General features: G+C 33.9%; 2 protein-coding genes across 6 annotated transcripts in view; one reads left to right on the plus strand and one right to left on the minus strand.

The window, feature by feature from the left end:
- Positions 1-381: 381 nt before the first annotated feature.
- The window catches only part of LOC106869157 (protein phosphatase 1 regulatory subunit 16A), a 26,710-nt gene continuing 10,643 nt past the window's right edge, over positions 382-16,448 (minus strand). For 3 of the 5 annotated variants that reach the window (XM_014914768.2, XM_014914767.2, XM_052966913.1), the window contains 8 exons: positions 14,648-14,822; positions 9,980-10,078; positions 9,203-9,343; positions 8,289-8,361; positions 7,474-7,596; positions 5,275-5,385; positions 3,089-3,187; positions 382-1,234 (listed from right to left, as the gene is read on the minus strand). In XM_014914768.2, the coding sequence (XP_014770254.1) occupies positions 883-1,234; positions 3,089-3,187; positions 5,275-5,385; positions 7,474-7,596; positions 8,289-8,361; positions 9,203-9,343; positions 9,980-10,078; positions 14,648-14,822 (1,173 nt within the window). In that variant the 3' untranslated portion in view covers positions 382-882. The remainder of the gene's footprint in view (positions 1,235-3,088; positions 3,188-5,274; positions 5,386-7,473; positions 7,597-8,288; positions 8,362-9,202; positions 9,344-9,979; positions 10,079-14,647; positions 14,823-16,448) is intronic. The other 2 variants (XM_052966916.1, XM_052966920.1) reach the window with 1 other exon arrangement.
- The window catches only part of LOC106869160 (NADH dehydrogenase [ubiquinone] flavoprotein 2, mitochondrial), a 31,991-nt gene continuing 25,177 nt past the window's right edge, over positions 9,635-16,448 (plus strand). Inside the window, exon 1 of the mRNA XM_014914773.2 lies at positions 9,635-9,667. Within this exon, the coding sequence (XP_014770259.2) occupies positions 9,650-9,667 (18 nt within the window). The 5' untranslated portion in view covers positions 9,635-9,649. The remainder of the gene's footprint in view (positions 9,668-16,448) is intronic.

A 16,448-nucleotide genomic window follows, 5' to 3' on the forward strand; every position in this document is an offset into this window, starting at 1 on the left:
GTGATTCCTGATGGGCCGGGGGCTTTCCCGGTCTTCATACTCTTAATTGCTTTATCTACCCTGGTACTGTCAACTCGGATAGCTGGTCCCTCTATTGGGTCGACATACGGCAGGCTCTCTTCCTCCCATTCATTCTCTTTATTAAGCAATCTATCGTAGTGGCATCTCCAGACCTCTTTCTTTGCATCCTCATTTAGTGCAAGCGTACCATCATCCATGCGAACACATTTCTCTCCTACAACATCACTATTCTCTCTCCTACACTGTCTTGCAACACGAAATACCTCGAGTCTTTGGTCCTCACGGCGCAGAACATTGGCAAATCTTTTCTTATCTGCTTCCCCTCTGGCTTTCTGCTTGCAAATAAACTGTGAACACTAATTAATTATATATTATATTGTTTGTTTATTATTACTTTGTTTTTGGTAAAATATTTACTAATTGTAGTACTAATACCAAAATTTACTAACTAATACAGCATGCTAGGCATCTTTGTAAAATGTCATGACTTGCAATTTCCCCACAGCAATATTATACAAATGAGCTTGAAAAGATTGTAATTCAGATTTATGTATTTTTTTTATAAATACCATGATCAGGATATGTTGACTGATATATTGAAATCAACTTAATCACATTTTGATTTTTTTGCCCTTAGAGACATTATTATGGATACATTTTTGTAGTCTGAATCAGGGAAAAATTAACTCAATGCTATGTTACAGTTGAGATTTCTCCTAGTCTTTGATTTATATACCATAGTTACACCATAAGGTTAAACCCTTTATGGACAGGAAACCCAGGGTAACGAATATTATATGGTAATATTATATGGTTACTAATATTGTATAGGTCACCTGGAATCTAAGCAGCATAATTAAATTAACTAATCTTCCCCACTTCATGATTCTGTAATTTAAGCAAAACCAATTTAGCCGAATTGTTAACTGATTCAATTTGCTTCAGGTGGGCATCAACAGCCCATGCAGGATACTGAACAGCAGACTCCTCAGATTTCAATGAAATAAGGTAATCATGGAGGGAATCTTTTGAGTGAATCGTCTCTTTTTCCTCATTTTTGTCTCCTTTTCCTTCTCCTCCTCCTATTCTTCTTCTTTGACCTTTTTCTTCTTCTTCTTCTCCTTCTTCTTCTTTATAATCTTCTTGTTCAAGATGTTCATTATAATTTACCCACATAACTTCAGTTTCAACTAGATTGTTTGACTTCTCCCTTCTACAGTGAAAAAAAGAATAAAGAAAAGGAAAAAAGGAGACGAAATATTAAAAATTAAGAGCAATAATATAATAATGTAATAGCATCTGAAAGAAAAAAGAGGACTGTCATAAATTGGACATTTATTTTCTATTATTCTGTTTAACAGGAAGAGTCAATCCAATGATATTTAAACTGGGTATTTTGAAATAATTTCCAGTAGCATATAGTCTATTAAATTAAATTTGATTTAAGCAAACATAATCAAATATAGTTTAATTTTAATGTAAATGACAGCTAGAAACTAAATTAAATTTAATGTAGGCTTATGTATCACTGTATTACTGTATCGACCAGACTATTGGGTGTTGTTATACATGCTGGTCACAATGCACTCCCTCACATTGTTATAGCTCTCAAATGATACCACCCTACTGGCTAGGCAGGCAGGCTAGCATTCCCCTTGAACAGAATGTCTGTCCATCACAGAGTGACTCATTTACAGCTGAGTGGACTGAAGCAACATGAAGTGTTTTGCTCAAGAACACAACTTGCCTCTAGTCTGGGAATTGAAACCACAGTCTTGCAATTGTGAGTGCAACACACTAACCACTTGGCAATGTGCCTTCACACATATGCTTATATAAATTGATAAAATTAGAGGTTACAAACTCAGTAGGCATGTTATAACTATCATGATTTTGATTTGGGTCATATTATCTGTGATATAACTGGAATCTGCAGCTTAAGGTAAGTTACTCAGAGACACCATTCACATAAAAATCAATAGTTAAGTTGAGGTTGAACATTTTTAATGCACACTACATTAGAATTTTCAATTAGATTTTCAATGCTTTGCATTAAACATGATCAGCAGCAGACTAGAGTATGGTATCACTTAGGAATTAAAAAATCACAAACTACAAAGCAAACAAAGCTGTAGTTTTGAACTTCCTATTGTATTCCACCAAACATATGTATTGTACCATAAGATTACAGCACTATAAAGACATTAACAAACAATCTGAAGATTATAGCAAAAATAACAAACATTTACAAAAATATATATACAGAAAAATAAAAATATTGTTACAATCAGTTCCTTCAAACAAGCTACACATAATTTGAAAAGTAATACATATCAATAGAGTAGATGTGAATACATTTCCTTCCTTCCTGAATCCCACAGCTCATGACAAGATCAGAGGATCACCATTATGGTGCATTGTACACCAGTCTTTTCCATCCTTTGAAGAAGCTTGATCAAGTTTGGATCGCTACTAATGATTTCCTTGCCCATCTTTTCTGCTTGCTACTCTTTTTCCTTGTCTCTTCAGTTCCTTGAGAAATATTCCCAACAAGAACACAATATCTTGTTATATGACCATATTTCTTTTCTTCACTATTGTGAAAAAGTCCTCTTAGTAGTCAATGAGATACTGAATGATTTGACAAACTTGCATGTTTGTCATGTGACCTAAGTATCAAATGACAAACATGCTGTAGTAGCATCTGACTTCTTTCTCTGAATCTCTGTAGTGAGATGAGGACATACTTTACATATGGTACAGGAAGTTGGGGAGTACTAGTGCATGCAGGAATTCGATTTTGGTCTTTATGGCAATGTTTCTATCTTTCCATATTGCTTAAATTTGATTAATGCAGTTGTTGTCTCTCTGGTTCATGGAAGATTTCTTATCTTGAACTTATATCATTTACAATTTCCCCTAGGGATTTCAACTTATGCACTATCTCTAGTATCTGTCCTTGGATAGAGAAGTTGCCAGTTGTCATCAGTTTGGTTTATTCAGAGCTGGTTTCTATTCCAACAAATTTAAGAAAATAGCATGTAAAGGTAAATTCTATTGTACTTACATTATACATGCATTTGAAGATTTGTTCAAACCATCATTAACTTGAATATTTCGAAAACTTTCTGTACCTGGAGATATTTTGCTCTTACGTTTATTAGACCTGTTAAAGAAAATGATAGATATATCTTTTAAAATAGTTAATATTTAGACTTCTTTGGTTCACTACCCATTTCCCTCTATATGTTATACTTCAGTCCTCATAACCTCTATCCTATAACATTTCTTATAATAGTTGAGACACAGAAAACTGCATAAGATATTTATACATGAAATTTTAAAATCCACCTCTTGGTAACAACTCAAAGTGCTCTCAAGCAATATTAATGATCCTGGATATAAATGGGGCTAAATTTGGGAACTATTGTTTTAAAAGAGAAGTATCAGGAACAATGTTTCGATTATATTTTCATTTACATAAGTGATTCTGAAGCTGCTACTATGAAAGTAATATGTAGATTGGAATTAAAGAATTACAGAATGCAGAAAATCAGAGCAGTTTGTAAGAAATAAGGTGACGTCAACATCATCATTTAATATCCATGTTCGATGCTGGCATGAGTTGGATTGTTTGACAGGATCTGATGGATCCAAGGACTGCACTGTGTTCATCACTGTGGCCATCAATGAAGGTAAGTCAGGAAAGATTTGAAGTAGTGCTAGAGTGGAGATGATTAGATGTGTAGTGGCTTCATGCAAGCACAGTGTCGATTTGATCCTCGATCACCAAAGTTCACTTAACAGTTCAACTGCACTTTTCTCATGGTAAAACAATAGTTTTTCTGTGAGTGACAGCAGTTACATTTGCCAGATGCCTTTGCTAAGCAGAATAATGTCTTTGCCACTTGATTCTTCCAACCTTTGCTAGGCCATAAAAGACCCCAACCGAAATTCATTGTTCTCAACAATATGTCTCACCTTCTAACTAGTTTTGGATAGTTATAAATACTAGAATTTGGCAAGGCAAAATTAGTTAGTGAACCGCAACGACTAGAGTCATGGCCAAACAGCCAGAAGGAGAAAGGTCACAATCAGCCAACTATGAAACACATCTTCCCTCAACTCTATAACTTTCACTAGCTCAATTTCTTTTACAACATCATTCTATCACTATCTATGGTTTACTACTAAAATAAGAACCTGTACACACATACAGGCTGAAATTAACTTTCTTAACCTCGCATGCTCTTTCAATTATATTACACCTGCCTGTCGAGGCATGGCATTATATTAAGTAATGGTAAATATATAAATCTGAAGTCAACATCAACTTTGATCACTGTTCTTCTTTCATCTTGTACATCTGCAACAGCAATACCCATTACAATCGCTAACTGCCAACTCCAACATATATCATAATTCAAACTGTTGCACTGGTGATCACTGATTCCACCTTAACCAACCATTACATTTGCCATTATAGATGTGTACTGTGTGCAAGATGTGTGATGGAGACAGGTGCCAGCCAGACTCATTACAACAGAGAAACTGAATTGATGAGCCAAGTTCTGAGAGTAACAGAAAGAGTTGTTGCATAAATGATTAAGAAGAGAACTAACTTAGATGAGATGCAGTTCAAGTCTGTGTAAGGATGGTGTACTACAGACACCCTCTTCCTAATGAGACAGTTGCAAGAGGAGTTCTTAGGTAAGAGTGAACCACTATACCTAGCCTTCATTGATTGGAAAAGGGCATTTGACAGGATACCATGCTGTGTAGTCTGATGGTCTTAAAGAAACTTAGATGTAGATGAACAGCTTATGAGAGCTGTCCAAACTAGGTACAGATATACTATCAGTAACATGATAGTTGACAATGGGTTCAGTGAGAAATTTAACATGCAGGTAGGTGTTCATCAGGGCTTAGTTCCCAATACCTTATTTTAGTTTTCCACACTAACAGATAAGTTCAAGACTGGTTGCGCATGGGAACTTTTCTATGTTGAAAATTTAGTTCTTATAGCTAAACTCCAAACATTGAAGCAGAGAAGTAGGAGGAGGAGACAGTGGACGTGGTGGTGGTAGTGTGAAACTTGTTTATGTATTTTTTTTATTTCATCTAAAGAGATGAACAAAAGGCAGATAAATTATTTAACACTGCTTTAAAGAACTGTCCAAAATATTAGCAAAAACAAGAACTTGTTCATACAAAGCAATCCTACAAAAACAGATGATGACAAATTATACAAACAATTTTTTTGTTGGAGGTTCTTTAACACCACCAATATTTTCCTTTAGTCCTTCTGAGTCAATATCCTTAAGAAGATCTGAAAATCTTTCCGAAGTTTCTTCAACAAGTGGTCTGTGAAAGAAAATATAATAGATATGTTATAAAATATATTCAAATATCTTTAGTTCACCTGCTTGGCTCCATACATCATACTTCATTCCCAGTAATCCCTAATCTACGGGTTTACCCAGAAGAGTTGGGTCAGAGAGAACTGTATTAGAAACAATTTCATGAAATCTGAAAACCACCTTTTAGTAATTATGCATAATGCTTTCAAGTAATATTAATGATTCTGGATATTAAGAGAGCTATATTTGGGAACAAATGTTTTAAGAAAAGAAGTGATTCTCAAACTGTTAATATGGAAGTAAAATGTAGATTGGAATTAAAGAATGCAGAAGATCAGTGTGATTTGTAAGAAAGAAGCAACATATCAAGGTCATTTTTCACTGCTTTCTATGCACCATACCATGTTCAATTATGAACAGTCATGAATTTCAATATGGTAACTAGTGGCATTATAATTTGTGCTCGATCCATGCTGTAAAGTTGTTGGGAATAAAAAGAATGTGATAATTTACTAAATCAATGCAAAACCTAACATCATACACAAGGCTAACACATATGGTAGTGTCATGCACAGAAGTGGGCATCTCTTGGACCATCATCAAATGTTTCCACTAACTCTCTCACTCAGTCACTTTCTAATGCAGATGAATATCAAACAGCCCATCCTTCACAACTGCCACAAGAAACTATCCTCTTTCTGCCATGAGCAACACTTCAGGTCTGCTACCATCAATACTGATACAATGAAATATCAGTATCAACATTTTTTTGGCCATCTTGAAAACGTCTGAACCACTTGTATATTTGTGTGTGGTTCATACACTCCTCTCCCTACACTTTCTGCAAGTTTGCGTAGGTCTCTGAGCAGGTATTGCCATGACAACTTTCTCTGTCATGGTCAATGCAATGATCACACGCTACCCACCGTCCTTCCAAGCACTGCTGCTGTAAGCAGCAGATGTGAGCTAAAATGTTAAACTTTAGTGCACATGCACAGCAGAGTTCAAGGTCAATCTGTTCCAAGCGGCTTCACTCTGTGTGCTTTAGCTTCATTACTATGGCAACAGTCCAAATACTTATTAATCAGACCTCATGTATTTCAACCTCCTTAAAAAGCAGTTAAATTATTGAACACTACTTACAAGAATTGTTCAGAATACGAGGTTGTATCAAAAGATCCCTGGACAATTATGTTTAATAAAAAATAAGTTATTTACCTAAGTTTTAACACCATCTCCTTTGAAATAGTCATCTTACACAGCAACATGCCAATCCCAGAGTTTCTGCCACTTTTGGGATCTGGCCTGGAAGTCATTTTCCATAAGCGAGTTGAGAACCTTCTGCGATTCACTCTGAATCTTGACAATGATGTTAAAACAGTGATCTCTGAGCAGCTTTATCATCTTGGGGAAGAGATGGAAGTCTGCAGGTGCTAAATCTGGCAAATAGGGTGGGTGCAGAGACAATATCATGTTGTTTTTGATGAGAAACTCATGAGTGAAGAGAGCTTGGTGAAAAATCCAATTCCTCACACTCCACAGATCCAGTCACTTTTGCCAAACATCCTCCCTCAAACACTTCAAAACATCACAGCAGAACTCTCAATTGATGGCCTGGCCTTCATTGATACATGATACCACATTATTGGGGGTGACACACATGACAGGTCTTCCAGTTTTCTCATCATCTTCCAGGGATGTTCTTCCACTTTTGAAGTGTTTGTGCCACTCAAAACATTGCATATGACCCATTGCCTCACTGCTGTAAGCTTGCCAAAACATTCTCAATGTCTCTGTAGCAGACTTCCCAAGTTTAACACAAAATTTCATGTTGGCTCTTTGTTCATGACAAAATCACAGACTACAGTATACACTTGACCACAAAAACACAAATTTTACAACTTGCAAAGTAAACACAGCAATGTCACTCAGCACACTATCTCATGAAGTCATTGCTAGCTCTCATTGTGCATGCGGCTGTGTGCTACAGAACTAGTTTAGGAACTTTTTGATACCACCTCATATAGGCAAAATAAGTTCTAATTCAAACAATGCAAGCCTACAAAAGCAAATGATGACAAATCATACAAACATGTTTGTCTTTGGAGGTTCATTTACACCCTCAATGTCTTCCTTTAATCCTTCTTTATTAATTCCAGATTGATGACTTGTCAAAGTCCTTTCAATATTTGGCATTCTGCTCTCATGTTTAGACCTGTGAAGGAAAACAATAAATATATGTTATAAAGCAATGATATTCAAACATCTCTGGCCCACTACCCATTTGGTTTCATACAGCATATTTCATTTCCAGTGACACTTTAGTTCTACCCAGAAGAGTTGAGTCACATAGAACAATATAAAATATCAACAAATGTAATTTGAAATCACTTGTAATGTTCTTAAGCAACATTAATGATTCTGAATATAAAGAAAGCTTGATTTAGAATCCAAGGTTTTGAAAGGTATATCTAGAATAATACTTCAAGTATAATTTCATTCTAAATAAGTTACTTTCAAACTGCTTCTATAGAAGTAAAATGTAGATGAGAATTAAAGTAACACAGAAAATCAATGCAGTTTGTAAGAAATAAGGTAACACATCAAAACTATTTTTCACTTCCTTTCATAAATCACATCAAATCAAAATATTGAGATCTGTGAATTTTATATGATATTACATTCACAGCAATCTTCAATGAAGGTTGTTTTGTTTTGTTTTTTAAATATTTCCATGTATGGAAAGTAATCATAATATTATCCCAGGTCCACATGAAATGTGGCCTAATTATTTGATACTGCTTAAAAGAATTTGCTTAGGGTAAAGATAGCAGAATGAGGGCAATGATAAAGAGCTGTTTTAATAAATGCAAGCATAGAAGATAGATGATGACAAATTATACAAACATTTTTTTAAGTAGAGATTCCGCTAAGTTTTCATGAGTTATTTTTGAATTATCTGTTTCCTTTGCTCTGAAACCTTTTAAATAATAAACGATGATTAAAATAATTGTCATTATTAATAGAAATACATGATGAAATTACATTTATAGATAGATATATGCTTTTTAAGAATTAAACTATTTCAAATGATTCCTTTCAGTTTCTACAATGAGAATCTATTGTGTTTACTACGGGGGAAAAGCTATGTTGGACTGGTATCCCTATCTAGGAAGTGAATTGCTCTTCAATTGTATTAAGGCTGGAAAAGCTTGAATAAACACTAGCATCTCTCATATGGTGTATAGAATATTTCTTACAGCAAAATAATAATATAATATATTACATAACATTTAAAACTAGTTGATTTTTTTTTTTCTTAAATCAAATATCATATCATCATTTCTAATTGTCTTAGTGTTTACTTTTTCCTTCCGACGTAATACAAAATAAATTTTGCCATTTTATTTTTTTCTCTCCAAAAATTATCATTGATACTTTCCGTAAGATATTTTACAATCAATTCTAAGTTTAATCCAGTAAACCCAGATCTAGATAATAGATGCTCAAGAATTTTTTTTTTTTTTGTCATTGTTCATATCCATCTTCAGAAATAAACTTTGTTGGAATTAAGTACCATCTACATTTATATGTCACATAATGTAGAGGATGTGTATTAGATGCAGACATTGTTCACAAATATCTGCAATGGAAGACTTTGCTCAAATTATGCTCAGTCAGCTGTCTCACCAAAGTCCAAGTCTCATACCTTTATCATCTATACAACAGAAATTTGAGACTGTTACAAAGTATTAAATGATTTGTAAGAAATATATCAATGAATAACAAAATGTTCCTTAAAATGTTCCAACTCAACTTACTTTTTGCAGGTGTTTTCAATCTTGCAAATTTCTGTCTTGATTGTATTGAACCCAACTGCTTTTCAGCTGCAGTTTTTGCAAATAAAATTGCAATGTTAATAGCTGCCCAGCCACTTAAATCCTTTTCTAGGATTTTTATCCCTGGAATCAATGAAATTATATGTATTCATGAAATGGGAGTATCAATGTAAGAATTTTAACAGAAAGAACAAATTGTAATAGATTTAACTAATGAAATTGAAATGTAACTATATTTGATACACTGAAGTTTAATTGAAGAGCATTCTGATTTTGAAATTTAATTGAAGTCTATCCAAATATGATTCAGAAGTGTAATTCAGTTGCTGTCACCACCACTGCTGCTGTCATTGTCATTAACATCAGCAGCAGCAGCAGCAGCAGCAACAGTAGAACAGTGGCATTTTCCACCTGCTTTTCTATGTTGGCATGGGCTGGGCATTTTTGGTAAATATATGTTAAAATGAGATATCAGTGTTATTTTCATTTTTGTGTAATTAAGACGACAAATTATTCACCACACTCACTCTCTTTATATATGTGTGTGTGTATATATATATATATATATATATATATATATATATGTGTGTGTGTGTGTGTGTGTGTGCGTTTTGTATAATATCAAGTTCAAAATCCCAGTTATGGATTTCAATACAGTTTCTGTTAAATGGATTTTCTACATAGAACACTTATTGCCCATGAGAATCATACATAACAATATTTTTGTATCAGTGAAGCAGAGTATTGCTGTTTATTTACCTTCAGAAATGAGCAGGTCTATAATTTCCTGACGTCCATGAGATGCAGCTATGTGAAGTGCTGTTCGACCCCTTGAAGTTTTTGCTTTGAGATTCACACCTGTAAAAGTTGATTTCTCATGATTATATACCTGGCCAATTTTAGAAGAGAAATGTATATAGCAGACTGAATATTACTATTATATTATTAATGGTACTTAATTGTTGTTGTTTAACCTTACAATTGAGTTGATCAATAATCAAAGGCTTTCCAGCTTCAACTATCCTTTTATTCAGAATTAGAATTACACTATTTAATGAGTCTTTTAAACTACTGCAGAATGTGAGGAATGAGATTTGACTGCTATTACTAGCAGATCTTGTTGATGAATGGCTTGTGCTTCTTCTTGAGTAATAACCTTAATCCATTGTCCCTGTTGGATCTGTTGCAGACATTGGACCAAGTCTTCAGTCTGTAGATAACCTATCAGTTGTAGCTTCTTCCTCTTTTGCTCTCACCAAACAAACAAAAAAAAAATGAGATACCATTTCATGGTTTATGAGTTGAAAGGAATTTATTGTGTCCTTTGACTGAACATCTATTCAGCATGCTTCACTTTATCTCAGAATGGTGGATAAATAATAGGAGGCAACACAATGACAAGAATTCTATAGTTTTTGGTTAGTATTCCAGTATCTAATTGGACTGACTCAGGATAATGGGTAGAAGGGGTCAAAGCAATATTTGTCACAGAATTTCATCTTAGACAAGTAATTTGATTTCTTCTGACTAGACACAGACCAATTTTGGCAGGGAAAGAGTAAAGGTGATATGTTGAATATTGGTTCATTATTGTTAGTTACTGAAACAGGGAAAGGCAAAGATGACCCCAACAGAATTTAAACTAAGATTGTGATGAAACTAAAATTGCAATGCATTGTCTTGAAAAACTATTTCCTGTGAGTTGCAGCCAACTACTGAGTAGCAAATATAGAGCCTAGCCTCCAAGTCTTCAGCATAAAACCACAAATTTATATGGATATGAGATTGTGAGAACATTCATAGTTTTCTTAGAAGTGATTGAATGAGTGAAGAGAATTGGCTTTAACCTTTTAGCATCCAGATAACTCTGTGAAATCTAATGCTTATTTATTCACATTGCTTTGAATTAATCCTGCATTGTCTTGAAGTGTCAAAATTTCAATGATGTGATTGTATATTTTTTGAATGACATTATAGGGGAGGTGTGGGAGGTTGGAGTTGGTCAGTTTTAGCATTAAACACATAAATTATTAGGGCCAGTAATGACCGGTTTAAATGCTAAAGAGTTAAGAAGTAAGACTTAATCTCAAATATATATTTTTAGAAGTTCTTGCTCTATAGTGCTGACCAACTCACTGTTGTTGAAGATTTCAACACGATATAGTGGTATTTTTATAAGTAATTTAAATATGATATTAGTAACTATATTTTTCTATAAAGCCTAGCACATTTTTGCTCAGTGAGGATTTCCTTATGTAATGAGAATCTTCCATTGATAAATAATCTTCAGACAATCTTCATCTTGACTTCTATTAAATGATCCTTAATTATAAAACCTGAATGTCACTAATTTACTCTTTGAATAATTTTTACTTGCATTAAATGAAACAATCTTTGTTTTCTTCTCAACTTTACTAGGATGAGCAGAATATTTTCCAGATATTTTATATGGTAAATGAAATACATCACTGATTAAAAAATCATCCCAGTAGTTTATGTAACACAAAGAATATCAGTAATAGATAGTTGGATACACCATAAATTGAGCAATTTTAGAATGGAGCTTAACAATCTACATCATCTCTCTCTCAGCTATCTGATTTTTTGACAATTAATGTAAAATTATTATTTGAATCAATCCACTTTTAAATTAAGTCATTTTTATAAGGTCCTCTCTTGTTTTTCTCTTTATATCATTTCTGTAATTCTTGTGTTCTTATACCTCAGTATTTTTATTAGAACATATATCCATGCTTAACATTTCCTTCTGTGCATCTTTCAGTTGTGTATTTGTAATTTTATAAAGAGAGTAATGAGGGTTTAATAACTGAAAGAGTATGATCATGAATATAAGTAACCAAAATGAGGTTCTCTGAATGGAATGGTCTCTGAAGTAACAGTACTTGACAGGGTGTGTAGCTTGAAGATCAGGGTATCTCTCCAGGTTGACCCATCACTTTTCTGCTCTGGTACATCACTTTTTATGCTCTGGTACATAGAAATGTGATTAGAATGTCACAGAAAAAAAATCTCAAGATAAATCCTTTAATCTGAGTTAACAGGCAAGGAGACCTAGTAATAGACCAAGAATGAGATGGCTGAATAATATCCATAGTCTCAGTTGGTCATGCTTTGGGATCTAGTCAGAAAGTCTAATGACAGATGCTTCTGATAGGACCTTATGGAGGAGGTGCCTGAAGACTCTTCTCCCACAATCCTCCCAGGAATAGCGTGGAAGGAGAAGATGGATGGATAATGATTGAGTAAGAAGTTCTCAGCCTCAATTCAAAGAATAAAAAACTTCTGTCTAACCATAATAACATCAAGAAATAGCAAAAGGAAACTAAAGAGAATTAAAGATTTCATGGTAGGTGAGCTCTATACGAAGATCATTATATTCATATGAAATTATAAAGGTCACTAACTTCATAGAATTTATTCTCCCACTTGCAAGTGGCCTTTCTATCCACCCAGTACAGTTACAATAAGGAAGTTGGATACTACAATGAAACCCAGGAGTGTAAAAGGAACTTTAATTCTAATGACAAGGAGCTGTGTGGCACCATAACCACAGTGAAGACAATCCATCTAGGAAAGGAGATATTCTGGACTAGAACTGATATAAGATGGAGAAGGGCCTTAATCTTGCAAGGCAAGAAAGCATGTATCTAGTGCTGCTAGCAGTTGTTGATAAGAAAGGCAGCTAGTCATGAAATCTTTGCTTAAAATCATGAAACTGAAGATTACAGTTTGTAACAGCAATTGTGTTAACAGAACTGATATCAGATACATTAGTACTATGCACAAAGGGATAGTGCCTGATGTGAAAAGTCTCTTGACTATTATCAAGTCTTCTTTTCAGAATCTACATTCCAAGCTTGCCATTGTTGATATTGGTAAAAATGAAGGATAGAATGGTGGGAGATAGTTAAGATGTTAGAATAGAAATAGTTGGATGCATGTTGTGTGCAAAAAGTGACATGGGAAAGGTACTTCACCTAAACACACAAGGAAGCAAAAGCACTGGTTTCACTGATGATGTATGTATACTCAAAGCAGAGAAGTAGATAAATGTTAATTGAAATCATCAGAATGAGTAAGTAAACTCAAAGTACTATTATACAGTATGATAGCAACTGTTTTCTCTACTTGTACTTTACAAGTAAAATTGAGAGATGAGCAAAATTACTGAAACAACCATGCAAGCTACCTTGAGAACTCATGACAATGATATTGTCAACATAGCTTCTGATTTTAATGATTATCTAGAATATACTGGTACACATGGAGGCAATAGTCATATTACAAAAATCTTGGTCAAGGAAGGATCAACACTTCAAGAGTTCTGTGGTGCAAATGACCTAACAAAACAAACTTTGGTAAAGCAACTAGCCAGTGGGTTTAAGAGCTAGGTTAGCTTTATATTTACCAGATAACATGGGATGCTAACAAGCATTCCAGTGAAGTTTTCAGTTTCCTCCCCCATTCCTGTTTTTATTTGCAAATATTCAAGTTGTGCCTTAACAACATCAATCTCACTAATTTGGGAGAGCCTGAAAAGATCATTGGCACTTCTTCTAAGTAGAAGGAAAAAAGATTAATGGTTATCAAATTAAGGCTGAGGACCAAACACATTCAGAAACCCAGCCTAATATAAGGAATAGGAGGGTATGCACAAAAGCAAAATTTCCAAACAGCTCCTGTTGAAGATGATTTCAATAGCAAAGAGAATAGATTACAATATAGAAGTTGGGAATTTCTAAGTGACAAGCAGTTTCAAGTTATTGACCACTTCAGTAGAAAGAACAAGGCTGCAACTAAAAGCAGGCAATGCGATGGACAGGATTACAAGGGTTAAGCAGCATTCCAAGAAATAATAGCAAAAAATTGTGTAGCAAGGATACTAGTAAATCATGAGCATTGATCATAGAAGATCGGTGGGGATAGAGAGAAATGAGTAAAACATATCTGTTGAATGCGTAATGTTAGCTTTGAGATACTCAGCCCAAATCAGTAAAGGGTACCCAAAGAAAAGAAAACATGGTAATATGTGGTAAGGAAACATCTCAGGATATTGAACCTCACAGAAGATGAAAGATTGAAACAGTCATTAATATGTTGTGCAGTAGATGTATGTCTAACACATTCCATCGTGGGAAAAACAGATGTTAAAATGTTAATGGTGATGATTATGAACTGAAAGAACCAGCAACTATTTAATAAGGATAGTAAACACAATTCCTCACTTGATTTTTGGTTTTGATTAGATGCGAAAAAAAAAAAGTCTAAGGGAGTGAACTCTTATTCAGCATTCAACCACATACGCCAGTACTTTTTTCTCTATATTATCTTGATTTATTTACACTCCAGAATTTATTAATATGTAAGGTATAATGTTGAATATTCTAAATAGCATTCCATTCTTACCATGAGCAACCAGTTCTTTGCAAAGTGACAGGAAACCTCGATTAGCTCCAATACACAAAGCAACGAAAGCTCTGAAGTCAATCCAGTCTCTTCGAACATCTTCTTCCATAGCTAATATATATTGACTTGTAGGTGCTTCAAATTGAGTGTCATGAGTTACTCCTAATCTGAAAACCTTTCAAAAAAGATAGCAAATCACACCTATAATTTACTTTAACTTCTTTCATACATACAAAGATTTAAATGGGAAGGAACAGAAAACTGCAACATTTATATCTTCCTTTGAAATTAAAACTAAATAACAGATGCAGCTTATCTCTATTTATAGTCACCATCAGAGGTGTAGCCAGGTTCTAAATTTAACGGGAATGAGCACATAAAAAAAATGGTGTTGTGACACATACCAAACAATTTTTAACTCATTTCTCTTATATAACACAAAATATTTCATTAGTTATAATATACAAAATTGTATTCTACAGTCATTACTTTCATGCTTCAGGAACAATGTCATTATGTATGAAACTTACAGCTACTGATATAAACAACGAGAGAATTTTAAAGATTTGTTGAAAAAGATGCCAATTTTGAAAAATATGTTCAGAGGGAGCAGCCTCTCCCCTTGATCCACATTAGCTATGCCACTGGTCACTGCCAAGGAAAAAAATATTTCTAATAAGAGGTTGCAAGAAGCAATGAAAATTTTAGGAAAAACACTAAAAAATGAGTGGAAATTGAACCAATGTGCATTAAAACAGAATGATTCTCCCCAGATACAACAAAGTTCTAAGTTTTATTCTTTATTCTTAATTCTCTTATATAGGATTTAGTAATTATATACACTGGTTTCAATTTTGGCATGAGGATAGCAATTGGAGGGGGGAGGACTTGATTACATCAAGCTCAGAGTTAAACTGGTACTTATTTTATTGTCCCTGAAAAGATGAGAAGTGGAATTTGAAATCAGAAAGTGAAGATGGATGAAATACCGTTAAGTATTTTGCCTGGCATTCTAATGATTCTGCCAGGTCACTACCTTAGAAATCTTACATATATTGGTTTCAAATTTTGACACAAGGTCAGCAATTTTGGGGGAGTGAGTAAGTTGATTAAATCAACCCCAGTGCTCAACTGGTACATATTTTACCAACCCTGAAAGATTGAAAGGCAAAGTTGACAGTATTTGAACTGAGAATGTAAAGATGGGACAAAATGCTGCTAAACATTTTGCCTAGTGTGATAACGATTCTGCCAGCTCACCGCCTTAGTAGTCATATATTAAGATATACACTTTACATTATTCACTTTAAATTAATTCAATATACCAATGCTAAAAAAGTATACAGTATATGGATTTTTTTTCATGATTTAGTACATGACAGGTTTTATAGGGGAAATGAATATAGTCAACTGAATATTATTACTATATTACAAATGGTATTTATTTTATCAATCTTGGAAAAATAAAGTATGTAAAACTCATGAAACATTTAATTCAGTTCTTAACTGTTAGTGCCATTACTTGTTTCAGTCATTTTGACTGTGGCCATGCTGGAGCACAACCTTTTTAGTCAAAGAAATTGTCCCTAGACTTATTCTTTGTAAGACTGGCACTTATTCTATCAGTCTCTTTTGCTGAACAGCTAAGTCATGGGGACGTAAACACATCAACATTGGTTGTCAAGCGACAATGGTGAGACAAACACAGACACACAATTATACACACATGCACACACACACACTCATATATATATATATATATATATATATATATATATATATATATATATATATATATATA

This window comes from Octopus bimaculoides, chromosome 1 (genome assembly GCF_001194135.2).
Source record: "Octopus bimaculoides isolate UCB-OBI-ISO-001 chromosome 1, ASM119413v2, whole genome shotgun sequence".
Classification (NCBI taxonomy): Eukaryota; Metazoa; Mollusca; class Cephalopoda; order Octopoda; family Octopodidae; genus Octopus; species Octopus bimaculoides.